Source organism: Plectrocnemia conspersa, unplaced genomic scaffold (assembly GCF_051122295.1).
Source record: "Plectrocnemia conspersa isolate PC_06_02 unplaced genomic scaffold, ASM5112229v1 ptg000009l, whole genome shotgun sequence".
Lineage (NCBI taxonomy): Eukaryota > Metazoa > Arthropoda > Insecta > Trichoptera > Polycentropodidae > Plectrocnemia > Plectrocnemia conspersa.
The window spans coordinates 4,457,855-4,474,018 of record NW_028277173.1 but is presented as its reverse complement, the minus strand read 5'-3'; the positions used below and the strand labels follow the sequence as shown (position 1 = coordinate 4,474,018).

The 16,164-nt window shown below is 29.3% G+C and overlaps 2 protein-coding genes and 1 long non-coding RNA gene across 11 annotated transcripts in view; all 3 read left to right on the top strand.

Annotated features, from left to right (window-relative positions):
* The window catches only part of LOC148231630 (influenza virus NS1A-binding protein homolog), a 51,600-nt gene extending 50,320 nt beyond the window's left edge, over nucleotides 1-1,280 (top strand). For all 7 annotated transcript variants that reach the window (XM_088192267.1, XM_088192268.1, XM_088192266.1 and 4 more), the window contains one exon: nucleotides 486-1,280. In XM_088192267.1, the coding sequence (XP_088048393.1) occupies nucleotides 486-760 (275 nt within the window). In that variant the 3' untranslated portion in view covers nucleotides 761-1,280. The remainder of the gene's footprint in view (nucleotides 1-485) is intronic.
* A 5,568-nt stretch (nucleotides 1,281-6,848) lies between these two features.
* LOC148231629 (uncharacterized) lies at nucleotides 6,849-8,766 on the top strand. 2 transcript variants are annotated; one of them, XR_015810874.1, is made up of 3 exons: nucleotides 6,849-6,981; nucleotides 7,433-7,611; nucleotides 8,600-8,766. It is a non-coding gene; the product is annotated as an uncharacterized LOC148231629 (long non-coding RNA). The 2 variants fall into 2 exon arrangements; XR_015810875.1 differs by having other exon boundaries at nucleotides 6,851-7,102; nucleotides 7,517-7,611.
* A 3,961-nt stretch (nucleotides 8,767-12,727) lies between these two features.
* The window catches only part of blo (bloated), a 65,981-nt gene continuing 62,544 nt past the window's right edge, over nucleotides 12,728-16,164 (top strand). For both annotated transcript variants that reach the window (XM_088193737.1, XM_088193735.1), the window contains exon 1: nucleotides 12,728-12,987. The gene's annotated coding sequence lies outside the window, so the exon portion shown is untranslated. The remainder of the gene's footprint in view (nucleotides 12,988-16,164) is intronic.

Here is a 16,164-nt window from a genome sequence, read left to right as displayed (position 1 = left end):
TACGGACTTCTGATATGAGAGCATTGGTCAAAGTATGTTCAAATCGAATTTTGGTCAATAGGAGGGCGCAAAAACAATTGTCTCTTCTCAGAAGTCAAAAATTCACGTCAAAAGTAATAAAATCGTGTCAGCGCCATCGCAGTGGGAAGGCGACGGCACGATTTTATTGATTTTGACGTGGATTTTTGACTTCTGAGAAGGGATAGTTGTTTTTTGCGCTCTGCTATTTGTCAAAATTTGGTTTAGATAGGCTTCACTCAATTCTCACTTATTGTAAGTTGTAATATTGTTATAAAAGTCTTATTATGAACATTAGATAGCCTAGAGTTTCCACTGCGACGGCGACCTGTGTACTTATACATACGGGTACTGCCTCTTATGGCGACCGACCAATCGCAGAGTAGAAATTTAAGAGTTGAACGATATTTTTGTGTCTTGACTTGAAAATAAATAGACTAATTATTAATTATATATTTTTATTACAGGTAAATTGTTTTTATCGTCAATGGAATATCTGGTGGAAGGCACAGATGAATGGACTTCCTTGACCGTAACCTTGCCGACGCATCTAGTTCCACATGAAAATGGACGAGGAACTTCCCCGGCTAAACAAGATCAAGAGAAGTCTGTCGAGTTGATGTCAAAGTTGAGCATTACCTCTGAAAATGGTTGCCCATTGAAAAAGAACACGGAGAAAACGGCAAAACGAGAATCAACGACGACGATAACAACGGAACTTCAAGTCGTCTCTTGTGAATAGCTAATACTGTGACTTAATAATAATTCCTATTGCATCACTGGCATGAGCCTCCCTCATTTAAAATAATAATATCATTGAGTAATTAAAGAGATTATACGTGTGTCCTAGTTAATATTATAAACGTAATCATTGTTCATGCCCTTTATTTTGGTGTATTGATTATCTAATTTCGATCATTTTAGCTGCATTCCTCTAACTTCAATGGCTGTGCCATTGATTATTTTATAGGTATATTTAGATATACTACAAACATTCTTTAATCATTCATCTTTGAAATCTCTCACACTTGATTAACATCTCATACTAAAACTAAGATTTAATCACTCGTTAAGCACGCAAAATGTGTTTTTTCAATGCTTCAACGCATATATAATAATATAAAATAAGCATTTCTTCATACTGTGTGCGGTACATAGTTATTATCAGTAATCGGATAACCTATCTATAAAATATTAATCTCATTGTATTCTATATAAATTAAGTATGATGATATATTACAAATAAAGTTGGACGATGGGGACTTAGCATTATTATTGTCATCGTTGAATAGGTTTGGTGTGGATTTACTGGTAATTAATTATGGTTTGAATGAGAGATGTTGAAAATGTTTCACACACATACACTAGATCACACGATACTATAATATACATACATACATATATGTGGTATGCATATATATGGTCTTTGTTCTCTCACTTCGGGAATGTCATTAAGAATTTCCACGGCTATTATTGAGAATGCAGAGGGCAATCTAATCAGATTAAACGTATTCATATAAATGACAGCTGGATCAAATCCTTAAATCAATGGACCAGGCTTTTGAGAGAGCCACGAATGATTCGGCAACCATATACGGTACCAGATCAGTTTATAATAAGTTATACATATTATATACACATGTACAATGTAAGTTTTTTCTACGAGTTGAGATGAAGAATATGGTAAAAGAAAGCAGTGAAATTTTCCAGAATTATTTTTTCGAATATCTTTGTGACCTTACTATACACAAATAAAGAACGACGATGTGCCCCTACAGATAACAAGATTTGCTCGCTTCATTTTGTAAAAGATGTAATTGAAAAAACATATCTTTACATAGCTTATCTTTATTACCGTGTACACTGCCGTTGTCTGTCCATTTATTCCCAAGTAATAAACGATATGTATATGCTCTTGTGATATTTACGATTGAATTCTGCTAACTTTTTGTGTTTTTTGTATGAACTTTGCATGTCAATTTGAAATTATTTATTTGAATCTTTTGTATTGTCCACGATTTAATATGACTTTTATATTAATATCAATAGTCTGTCTACGAGCTTACTGGTTTAAAAGACTAACGTCGATTTTTAAAGACGGGAAATGCGGATCAATGTTTGTACGAATTATTTTATTCTTAATCAAAAAACAAAGTCAGCAATGTCCAAAGTGAAACAGTCGCTATAACTCGAATTGTTACAAGAGTTGAATTAACTTATATCATTTTTTAATAAATGGATTATGGGTTTATTATATATTCAATTAATTAAACAATTTTATGAAAAATGTGCCATTCAATCTTAATAAGTTATAAGAATATAAATTTATTGCAATATATGTAAGATTTAATTTATTATTGCGACCATTGGACCTTGCCTTCTTTGTCTCTATGCCCCTAAAACATAATTTTAATGTTCATTCAATCTTTTAGCTTTTAAGTTGTTTTCTTTCATACCTAACAATTCATTTTGCACGATTGTAAACGTCGGAGTTACATTTTTATCTGTTGCGTACTGTATTGTCTGAGGATTTAAGTCAGAATCGATTGTTACTGAGTTGTGGCGTAAGGTTCCTTTTATATAAGAGTATTGTGTGCTTATTACGTTTACAATAAGCAAATTAATTAACTTAGTCATTGATTATTTTGAAAACATTGTAATTTTCATACATGCATATAATACACACACACACACGTATGTATGTGGGGTGATAGCAAACTAAAATATACTATGATAAAAAATAAAATGATATTTAGAGGATTTTACGAGAAAGGTTATTTTTTATTTTATATTACACGATGATGATAATGAATTCTTTTGTATTGTTATACTATATGTATTCATATATGTATGAATTTTTTGAAAAGAGTTTTGGAGTGAAAATGGTTAAAAGTCAAAAGTGAAATATTATATAAATATATATTCTATATTGTTATGATGAAAAGTATTCTAATGAAAAATTGTCATGCCTAAGTTATCTCTTATATAGAAGAAAATAAATAAAATATAACAAACATATTCTTTTATTTCTTACTTAATAAATAAACCCTACCAGTTGTGCATATTGACGTATATTGCTGAGTGTTAGTTGTAATAATAGTTTATAATTAATAGAATAGATGGCACTAATTTACATATTTTGATTTTAGTCTGGTTTCACTACTTTCTTAATAGTTGTTGATTGTTTTTACTCCATTGTAACGCATTGGGCTAACGTCTAATATGTTGCAACGGAAGATTTACAATTAAAAAATAAAATAAGATTTTGTAAGAATCAAAAGTTTTATTAGTCACCATTAGTTGGTATTAGGTTAGATAATTAATAAAAATAGTGATGAAAAACTTATCTGACAGGCGTTCGATGTGTTGTAGCATGATAATGTCAGAACAAACCATTTAGTATGAAACTAGACGTATCACAATTACTTGTTAAAAGAGAATAAGAATTTGTGCGTTGCAGAACAAGTCTATTCGTCACAAGTTCAGGTGACGATCGCCATTTTGGTCGGATTAGTGGCACTTACAAATGCATCTTTCAAGTGTATCTAAGCATAGAATAGTCGATGTCTATACATACGCAAAAAAGCACTCCAATCCATAAAATTAATATAAATCAAAAACTTTTAAGAACTTCGAAGAATAAAAAAAATATTTGTAATGTAAATCGAAGATTTTTCATTACTGTTTGAATCATATATATTGCTTGTTTAAAATATATGTTTAATCTCTTTATCCCAAAAGTCTTTATTTCACTTTTTTTAGCTCCTTAACTTTAGAACTTCACTGTACTTTGGTTGCTGAAGTAAGAGTCCAGTAGGGCATACCACCAGGGTCCGCCTTTGCTCGGTCAAGCCCTCATAAGCAAACTCCGCCTCGTGAAAACTTTAAGGACGAGAAAGTTTCAAGGAATATCAAAATAGAAACGATTCACAAAATTAATAATTTATAAACATAACAAGTAATTAGGAAAGTATCATACGATTATATAATTGTTATTATGTTAATACTTTTTGTTGATAAAGACGTTTCAATTTTTTTCAAATTAAGGCTTACAGAATAGTACAACCATTGTATCACAAATATAATCCTCAACAATGCTTTAGCTTTTAAATATAAACTTTTCGGAGGTTTAAAGGCCACCCTTGATACATCTCAAAAACTTGACTATGAATATATAGTAAATGGCGCTGGGAGCTACAGACCGCTGATCTATTATCTGCATATAAAACACTATTTATAATTTTTTTATATCGAACTATTTATTTAGCTGATTTTTTTCAAGGGAAGAAATCATTGTTTTCTTAAAAAAACGTTATTTTAAAATAAACATCGGTAATCTACTATCAAAAAAGACCAATGATTTTATTAGAGATGATTGTACTTGAAAGAAACTTCTACCAGACAAAGTTCGTGTCATTTATAATTTTATAAATAATAAAATTTAATTATTTCTCATTTAAAAATAACTTACGTATTATCATTATCTATGCAATTAAACTAATCAATTTGATTTGGCTTGCACTAAGATATATCCAGATGATTATAATAAAAGTAGATAAAATATTATTTTAAGAGGTTGCCGGTTGAATAATATATAATGTATATCAGTAGGATTATGCAATCATTACACCATTTTTCAAACCTCACTTAGTGACAGTTATTAATGTGTTTTGAACATTTTTATCTTATTTATTTATTCAATTTTCAATGCGGGTATTGTTTTTTCATACATTTTTTTCACTTGCGCTGCCAGGTCGTTTATTTTATTTTATAATAAAAAAGTATATCATAAAATGCGATCATCTTTTCAGTTCCGTGGAAGTAATTAAAAATCGGACGTGTTAAATTTATTTGTCGAGCTTGGGCGTAGGAAGTAGTTTGACTAAATCGGTTTTAGAACCCACTGAATTGGATTTTTAAAATAATATATACAAACCTCTTTGAGGTTATGTCAGTTCAATAACAGATGTATTCAATGACAAGTTGATATTGTAACGATTATCATGCGGTATGCTAAACCCACGTATATCTAATTAGAATGGAAATGTTTTCTCAAGATTCCACCTGGACAATGCGAAGGAAAATTATTCTCGTTTTTACGTATTTTTTCAATTGTGTTTATTTGATCGAGTAAAATAAATGGCGAATTAGCAATTGTGTGCTAATTGTTCTTTGTATATATTATTATATATACACCTTAAACATCGCGAATGTATCGACGACAGTTTTATTATTATTTTTACCGTGTCAACGAACAACAAAAATTACACCCCTTTTTGAATGCTGTTTAAATGTTGGCAGCACTGATTCGTCAAATCGTTTTTTTATGTAATTATTTTTGTTTAAAAGTAAAATTTTACAATAGATTTATCTAGTCCAAGATTAATAAATCATTCTTAGGCTACTAAAAGTAGTATTTTTTGTACTTTTTCTTTTTATTTAATCTCAAAAAATCTTAGGGATTTATAAAGGTGAGACAACTGCTATCTTTCCAGTTATGTCGGGCTTCCATAAACTTTTTGCTTGTTTTATTTAAGCAAATTTAGTTAGTTCATGTGATAGTGCAACATTTTTTTAAAGATTATCTGCGGCACTCTAGAGTTGAAAAGCGAATCCTTTTTTAAATTGTCGGCTTTTTACGACGGTTTAACCATTTTACCGTTTTAGTTTTGTTACGACCACAGGTTAAGCGTTTTCTGTAATTATTTTAGTTCATTCAATGAAATTGGTAATCGACACAATAACATTATTAAAAATTTGTTGTACTTTAATGCCAATTACAAATTAAATACAGCTCTGTGCGTAATAGCATACTTTTCCGAGTATAAAACATTAACTCATTTTGAGCGTTTTATGAAATATTTATAATCCAAGCAGTTTGTCATAGAATATAAAATCTACAATTTGTAAAATTCCTGCTACTAATGCTGACTTTAACCATAAATAAGTATGATTAACATTGTAATTTGCCGTGTATTATTGTTATCGCCTTATCCAAATGTTGCAAGAATTTGTTAAGCTTTAAAAATATATATTTTATTTTTGGTAAGAAACTCATAGAAGAATAAAAACATGTTCGCACATTCTAGATTTTAAGCTTTTATATAGAAGAAGGCTTTTAATATAATTAACACTATTATAAAACAGTTAAATATTACAATCAATAACACAATCACGAGGTGAAATTTATTACTAAATTTTACATTATTTGTATTATTAAATCCCTTCAGTAAAAGAGCTATCCAAATTTAATAAACTACATGTATCGAATCCATCATAAAAGTAACAATAGATTGTTAAATTATTTATGGGACTAACTGAAAGTAGTTTAAATTTGGAATCAGTATATCAGAATAGTGGACTAAGTTTGTTTATTTTGTCCTTGGACATTCTTCTCGCAGTTAAATCGGATTGTATTTTTTTCAATTTGAAAATTATTCAACTACGCAAAATTCCATACACACGCACAAAAGATCGGCATCTATTACAAGCAAACCATCCTCCCTTCGCCATTACGTCACTGGCCGCACCGTGGGCGATCCTGTTCGTCGAGCGTTATATAACAGCGAAATAACCTGTTTTCCATATTAAAATAGTTAAACCGAAGCTGAAACCGAGAACGAAAAAATAGAAAAAGAAACGGTGCACATTGATTAGCGCGAGACAAACGCTCCGGATCCGAGAAACGTTCTAATTGCTGTTTGACAAGAGCGGGCGATCGCTCGGGGGAGATAAATCGACCTTGCGGCGTCGATCCGATGTAACGAGACGCGAGATCCGCGCTAACGAGCGAGTCGGGGGATGGACGCCCTTTTTCGCGTTTGGGTCGTGGATGACAGTTGGCTGACGCGGCGGGATGTTGAATTATTATTTTCGTTATTGTTATTTATTTTAACATTAACAATGTTTCATTGATTCTTGTATTGTAAAGCCACATATATAAGTGGAAAATTAGTTATTAATGTTAGGTTTAAATTGTTTTTAATATTATAGTATCAAAGTAAATTTAATTAGTCAGTTTTGATCTTTACTAGATCCAGGAATTTTTGGTGATTCATCGCGATTATATGAAGCATTATTAACAGTTATTATTTTTCTATTAAGTCCATGGAAAAAATGCAATCTAGATAACTGATTTGTAATAGCGTTCGATTCGTTCTGTAAGATACGAATTATAGATACAGAATTGAGAACACGCAAATAATGCCGATAGTCGAAATTGATAAACATTATACTATACTTACGAAAGGCATTGCTAAACGACATTCATATTTAATTTTTTTCACAATTCACTTTCGGTTTTTTGCTGCTGTTATTCTTTTTTTAAACGAAAAAAATAACGTAGACATTGTCACTATGACGTCACATTTATATTTTCTAACAGTTAAACAAACGTTTTTATGTGATCATTTAGATTTGTAGAGCATTTAAAAGAAAGTGCTAATACAAATATGTGATCTTTATTTAAAGTACAAAAATAATTATAAATAATTACTAGGTAATCAATAAGTGTGAAAATCTGTGACAATTTGATCAATAAATATAAATACACAGGTGAAAGTTATTTCAAGTTCTGCGAATGCAATTAAACTTGTAAGTTATTATTGTTTTAATGTTATTTTAATATATAATTACTGTATAGAATTTTGGCGTAGTACTATTTAAGATTTATAATTTAATATATATATACAAATAATTTATTTTAATCAATATGAATGATAACGTAGGTAACGTATCATAGGTACAAAAATTGTAATATTATTAAAACACATTATTAAAAAATCAACGAAACATATGGAAAAAATAATTTTTACCTTATACATAATTAGTGTTAATAGTATTTATTGATCACAAGAATATTGTTTAATTTTATAAAATTAGGCAGTTATTATTTATCGATTGAATAATTTGTTATTTTTTATCATACATACATATGTTGATATTTAAAAAACAAAACAATTTTATTATTAGTAAATAACCATGAAAACCATTAAACAAATTTAGTATTTTATTCGTGAATAAATTCATGTGTTTTTTTACGTTAATTATTCATTAAATATAATTGACAAAAATTCATATTTTTGATCCATTTTTCCTTAATTGTGTTATAACTACTATATATTTTTACTTGAGAGAGGATTGATTGATTTTTATTTGTTGATTACACTAGTTTATAAATTAAAAAAATCTGATCCATTACATTGACAGTCTTTTTTTAACATGTCATGAAAGATAATATAATTTACTTATCACCTTTACTTATCAAACTTGGTCTCTTAAAAAAATTTGTAAGAGCTTCATAAAAAGATTGCGAAATATTTCTTTACTTGAAAATTTTCTTTCCGAATTTATCTGATACTAAGGTGAAAGAAGTTGTGTTTGTGAGACAGCAAATAAAATTCAGTTCAATTTTATTAGTGAAGCATGGAATTCGTTTCTTTGTGTTGTTGCTTGCTTTTTGGAAAACTCAAATTACAAAAAAGTCATCGAATATTTGCTTATGAACTATGATAAAATAGGTATGATTTTATTTCTTATGACTTTTTATTTTCATTTTATTCACGTTCTTCACACTTTACAGATTCATTTTCTGCACTCTCCTTTGGATTTCTTTCCTGATAATCTTTGCGATGAAAGTTACGAGTACGGTGAACGTTTATGAAGGATTTTGGGACCAAGCGATAATAGGTGATTTGGTTTCTCGCTCGAGAAGCTGATAATATATACAGAAGACTGAGGAAATCTAACGTGAGTCACTTTTATTATCATTTTAAATTTATATAAATAATACGCAATAAAGTCAAAATAATTACGAAAATAGGTAAAAATTGAATTTCTGTATTTTTACTCAAGTGCTTATAATTTCTATGTATATTTGTTAACCAATTTTGCTAAACAGCAGTTTATTTTTAGTAATAGATTGGGCTTTAACATCCAATAAAGAAACTAGCAATAAATACATTTTCTTTGTTTAATTCACAGTAAAACCATTTTTTTTAAATATTACTAAAAATTATTTAAAATCAGTAGATGTTTTTTTGTGTATTTTACAGTTAAATCGAATTTTACCAAAAATGATTTAGAATGTCGATAAATTTATAAATAATGCCTTAATATATTATCTGACTGAAATGAGTACTGTGTAAACAATTAATAGATAATTTAATTACATTTAATTTTCAATTGTCCAACAAAAATCGGAGATATTTGCAATTAAGTAAAAATACGGAGTATCTCAATAACTATTCTATTTTCTTACATTTACAAATTTGGCGTGCGATTGTACATAATAAGTGATTGTCAAATGGCATATAATGATTTTCATAAAAAATTTAATTGTCCGTAACGTCTCAGACTAGTTACTCTGAGGTTGCGGGTTCGAGCCCCGGCAGTGGCATTCGAATTTTTATCTATAAAAAATGCGCTATTATAAAAAACCTGCCAGCTGCAGTGACATTTATTGGTTATAAATTATTTCTGACTTTCAATCTGGTGGTTAATACTTACTTGTAGGTATTCATATATCTGATTGACTTACTCAGTTGGTACAGATTAATCCCGTTGTAACGCATTAGGCTTACGCCCTAAAAATAAATAATATAGAAAATAAATTTATTTAGGAACATATTAAAAATATATAAATATGATTATTTTCAATTAGAAATGATCATGATATTTATGTTTAAATACGATACTTAAAAAAAGCAGTATAAAAAATAGTACATAAGGAAACTCAGAAAAACCTGAGTTTCCATATGTACTATTGAGTTATTGAGTATTTGTTTATAAAAAAACAATATTTATTTCGTATTAGGATATGAATATTTTTAGATAAATTTCAGATTTATAGATAAAAACAAATCTATACATTTCTCGCGATTTATATCAGGGACGTCATTTGTCAGGGGCAAGTGAGGGGATTTGCCCCTCTTGAAGTAGGCTTGAAAAAAACATGTCATTTAATTAAAAACTATGAATCTTAATGAAACTGAAAATCTGAAATGAGATCTCTGATCCTAAAGCAGAAATTCTTGGGCCATCCTTAAAAAAATATAAAAAACAGCCTAAAATTCAAATCAAAAACGTTTCAGTGAAATCATATCAGAATACATTTTCATCATTTTCGGAATCGGAGAATTTCTAACCTAATTTCCGATTCCAAAAACGATTCTTTAGATTTATTGGTACTTTCGCATTAGCTGCCCACAATTTAGTTTTTAAAAAATGGATAAGAAACAAATATTGAAAAAAAGGAGCCAATATCTAGGCTAAGACAATTCTTAAAACGTGGAATTTAAAAATATAAAAGATTATGAAAATCCCATTTGCTGGTGGAATTCAAAATTTTTTTTATTCCTAACCTAGCATATTTAGCAATGAAATATCTATCAGGACCACCCTATTCGGTTGAAAGTGAACGATTATTTAGTGTTGGAGGTAATTTTTATTTGCCTAAAAGAAATCGGTTGAAAGGCGAAACTGGAGAGTGGAATTTTAGGACTGAAATTCTAGGTAGTACATTTTGAGGCATTTAAATTAGGCATGGCACAAAAAATATTGTTGGATATCTCCAGGGATGTTATTAAGAGAAGGCATTTGCCTTTCTTTGAATTTGGCCAGAAAAATGCTTGTCATTTAATGAAATACTATGAATTTTAATGAAATCAGAAATCAGTTGCCCTCCTTCTGGAAAAAGCTGAAATGACGTCCCTGATTCTAAACCAGAAACTCTCAGGTTATCCCTCAAAGAATATATAAGAAAAGCAGTTTCGAATCTATCCCGTAAATTTTTATTTCAGTGAAATCATATCGGAACACATTTTTACCGGTGGATATATATTTTTACCAGTGAAAATATAATTTATCTGGCAGGTGCTAGTAAAATTATATGATTTCATAATCTTTTCCATATGTAGTAATATATACATTTACAAACTTATCATTATTTATTTACATGCGATCTATAATTATTACAGTGAATGTGTATTTTTTTGTGAAGTTATATTTTCACTAGTGACTTCCAAATTAATTTTTATCAGTAGATTTATATTTCTATTGGCAAAATTATAATTTAACTGATAGGCGCTACTGAAATTATTTGCTACTCTAAAATGTCTATGAAAATCAATTTGCCAGTTGCGAAACGTCCATTTGCTGTTCAAACCCAAACCTAACATAATGAAAGTTGTAAAACTAATTAAAGTTTTAGAGCTTTCATAAGTCCAAAAAATAAACTAATCCAACTCATCTCTCATGGGATGTTAGATATATACACTTGGATATTATACATGTTTTAAAAATAGTTTAGCCATCCTTGCCTATATTACTATGCACTTTTGATGTAAGAGGGATGATCAAAGTAAATTCAAACCGAATTTTGGTCAATAGAAGAGCGCAAAAACAATTATCACTTCTCAGAAGTCAAAAATTCACGTCAAAAGCAATAAAATCGTGTCGGCGCCGTTGCAGTGGGAACGCTCGGTAACGAGCGTTCCCACTGTAACGGCGACGGCACGATTTTATTGCTTTTGACGTGGATTTTTGACTTTTGAGGAGTGATAATTGTTTTTTGCGCTCTCCTATTGGTCTAAATTCGGTTTAGATATGCTTCATTTGATTCTCACTTATTGTAAACTGGGATCTTCTTGAATTTGACCAGAAAAATGCATGATATTAATAAAATACTATGAATCCTATTGAAATTAATCAAACCTTTGCTCCCATTTGGAAAAATCTGAAATGGCGTCCCTGATTTACATAGCTCGAATGTGATGAATTTTAATTGAAAAACTTTGAAAGGTTCACAAAATATTTCTGACGCTTTCGCATTATTATTGCATTCCGCGCAGTCACTTCTTTTTTTTGTACTTGATCTTCAGTACTGACTACCAAAAACTGATCACTTAGATCTTAGAGCAAAACAAGTAGTATCTTATAAATGAAATTGATCAAAATACATTAACATTTTTAAATGGGATGAGAAAATCTACCACAGCAATAATTTTTTTGATATTCTTAATTGCATTCCTCCTTCTTTGTGTGAAGATTTATTAATTTAATTGTATACTAATAGAATTTAAGCTTCTTATTTAGTAATTAAGTGTGAATGAATTTTTTATCACATAATAAATTTCTGTGTAAATAACATTGACACATTATATTCCCACGCATGATAAACACTTGAAATTATTTAAAGATACCAATAAATTTTGAGAAAACATATGTATTACTTTCTATTTATAAGTATAGATATAATTTTTAACATTCTTAATCTTAAATCAATCAATATAAACTGTTTTATGTAGCTATAAATTGTACACATTCACATATATAACGCTAGTAATTAAAATTTTCACCTAAATTGACCTTTACTTATACTGTTTTCTTTACTACACTAAATTAGTGTCTTAAATGCCTCGAGAATGACATTAACAGACTCGAAAATGGCATAAACGGTTCTTTCTTAATTTCTGTCTAAAAAATGGTATCTAGACGTGTGGCCTGGCAAAATAAAAAAACACTTGTTTGATCAAACACGTCATGTCCAATATCGCATTTGCCTTAACGGTGTACCAAAGTGGTACGCCCCTTGTTGACATTGCGTCGAACGTTTGGGAAACTCTGGTCGATCGTCTCTCTTTCGACTGGCGAAGAACTAGTATTTTACTACATGGATGCTTAGTTTGCAACATCTTCGGCCTTTCGATTCAGTCGCCTTTCGAACAGCGCGTGGGTTGCGCGCTTGGCGATCGTCGATATCGCCCGATCGAAAAAATCGCAAATATATAATTAAAAACGCAAATAAAAATTAAAAGTAATTTTATACCATTAAAAAATCTATATTTGTTAATTGGAATAAATAAAAGTGTGAATAAAACGACGTTTAATATATTTAAAAATATATTTAACAGTGATGCTGTGCTTCGTAAAGCATTGCGTGGATTAGATTGGATAACCAAAGCAGAAAAGGTTTGCATTTTCTCATATTATAACTTCAGGAATGCGATTATCTAATACATTTTCTGTCGAAATATTAAATTGATTATTAACGATAGATTTTCACTGTCCAATTAAAGATTATGTTTACGCATCATGTGTTGTAATCGTATCTTAACGTTGGTGTTAAACAGACGATGACACTTCATTATATATAATATAGAATAATCATAAATTAAACATATTCTTGTGGCAATCGTTAAGAATAAATTGTTGTGACAAAGAGTGTGAAAATGTGCAATTTTAAAACTTAACGAGGTCAACTAAATATTTATTTATTTATTTGTAATGGAAATTATTCATTTTTGCAATAGAATAATTAAAAATATTTTTTATTTAAATACAAATATCCATATATTTCATACTTTAATTTATTGTGTATTATATTACAATATAAACTATTTAATTATATATTAAATTAATAAAAAATATGATTAAATATAGCAATCAATCATACTTTAATTAATAAATATCTTTTAGTATCACGTAATTAGTTTGTGCATCGTTTGTGGTGATTATTAAACATTAATTTAGAAACGTTTAGCTGTTATTAAATCTTAATTTATTAAGCGTAGCATAGTAATTACTAACAAATTATGTTTTTTTATTGCAATTTTCACAGTAAATATGATTTAAGTAATTAAATATTTACATTGCTATTTTTTTAAGTTGTTTCTTTCAATATAATGCTTTATGACAATCATAATCAATATTGTCGTATTATAGCTGTTTTGAAGGTCGGTCATGTCATCTTCTTATCTTGCACCATTTGTTAGCGTCTCATGACGAAGACTATATCAAAGACCTTACCATTTTTGTCCTGAATAATGGCCTGCACTTTACCTCTATTAAATCACTTAATGCAATGTGTAAAAAAAGAGAAATATATAATAGACAGAGCTCTTGATTTTTTATATGGGTAGTTGAATATTATGGAACATAATTAGTTTAAAAAAACTGGTTCGTGATATCATATGTAAAAGATTTATGTACTCAAAACGATGATATCAGAAACAGTTTGAGAAACAAAGGTTAACTTTGATGAAGCTCGCAATATATTATTTATATGAAATGTGCAATATTTTAGTTATTTATATTAGCGATTATTTTTACTTCTTAATTCATTGTAATGATTGTTGTTAGTACAATTAAATACTTAAAAATGTTTTTTTCAGACGAATTTTTTATCAGGTAGTGCCATTAATCTTTACGTTTTTTTTCTTTCATTTACAAAAATGTGTATTTTTTTATAAATTAACTATAATTTTACTATACTTGCGGTTTTTGTTAACAGTAGTCGTATCAATGATGCTTTTTATTAATGGGATATTTTTTGTTTCAATATTTTCAATCCTAAATCAGTAATGGGAGTGGAGATAAATAATTTTTGTTAAATTATATTAAGCTTTGAGTTTCAACTCGGCTATAGTGTGACAATTGCAATTAAAAACATCTATATTACAATGGGCAAGGATGCCATTTAGTTTAGAAAGTGTCAAATGTGGCTCTAAAATTTTATATCGTGAATTTTGCCATTGAATATCTACGCCAGGGTTGGTTGTTCCTCCAATTCTAGCCCCGAGAACAGGATTACACTCCAATAATATAAAGTTATGCATTTGGTGGGATATGTGAGGCTTAATTTATTATGAGTTATTGGATTATGGGTAGAAATTTAGGTCAGACACATAGTGTGCTCCTCTAATTCGTTTTAAAGCAACTTAGTTAAAAAAAAGTCCTTTTCTTATAAATTAAATAAAGTTAATTTTACAACAAAGCAGCGCTCACCCTCATGTATACAAGGGAACGATAAAAAAATCAATGTATGTATAATATATTATATATATAAAATAAATATTTACAATGATTTACAAGAGACCGTTTGTGACTGTGACTGTTGTGACTGTTTGGTGCGCATTGTGGTCAGGCAGCGTCATTGGGCGTTACTTTTGTGAAAACGATGAAGACCGGACTGTACCAGTCAACGGTGAGCGCTATATGCGAACGATAAAAGATTATTTTTGGCACAAAGCTTATTTGAAACTGTTACTGAAAACCGTTAATGGTCTGTCCGCTCAGATAAGTAAAGGTATTTTTTTCTGGCAATAAGATTTAAGGGATACAAGTGTCTTTTGCTATAAATTTTGCCGCATCAATCACGCGTGGTCTCGATATATCTTTAATTATTATTGTAGAGTGTCTGTATTATTTAATTTCATACACTTGTGTTAAGTGATAGTTTGCGTATTTATGATGGTAATAACAATTTTCTTATAAACTTGAATCAAAACGCATTTTATTATTGCTTTTGTTTATTGCAAGGCAAAAGTTCAATATCAACACACATACACACACACCTGCTACATACCACGCAGTTTCATTGAGACGTTCCAGCAATTTTATTGCGTTCGGAAATATATGATTTAGATAATGTCCTGTGGGTTTCCCGCGCGGGAGTTGTCCGCGAATGTACTCTTATACATTAACGTCCCACGCTAGACCTCCATGAATCTTCTAGAGACCTTAAAGTCCAGATTGAGGTCGGCGCTTCATTATATAGACAATTTAAAGGGCTCACAGAGTTCATAAAAGCGAACCGCTACCGAGCGACGTCGTAAATTGTATTTTTACGAATCGACGGACATTTGTTGGTCAATAAAAGTGACAGTATTGGATTAATATCTATTTTTGAGACAACTTAGCTTGGAATTTATTACTTAGTTTTCGGACATTGCGATTTTTGCTCTTAAATATCTTAACTGTCAATGTGGCGTTTACGATTTGGAAGATTTTGGCAATAGCAAATGTATTATTGACCAAGAAAAAAATATTAAAAAAATGCCTTTTTATTATTAAATGTTTTTTGCCCTTTTTATTAGGCAAAAAATATATGTAGGGTGCCTAGATTATTAATATTACAGTATAAAAAAAAATTTTGGCCTACCTATATATATTATTATAATACATACATAAAAATCAATTTTAGTAGCAGTAATATTACAATATTCATAAATATAATAATAGATGATAATTAAAAAATACATTTTTCTGTTAGAAAACGCTATCTTTCTTAAACCCATTTAAAAATGCCGTAGTTTTAATTCCATTCCCCTAAAATTTATTATTTTAATTAGCTTACTAGTGAACAAT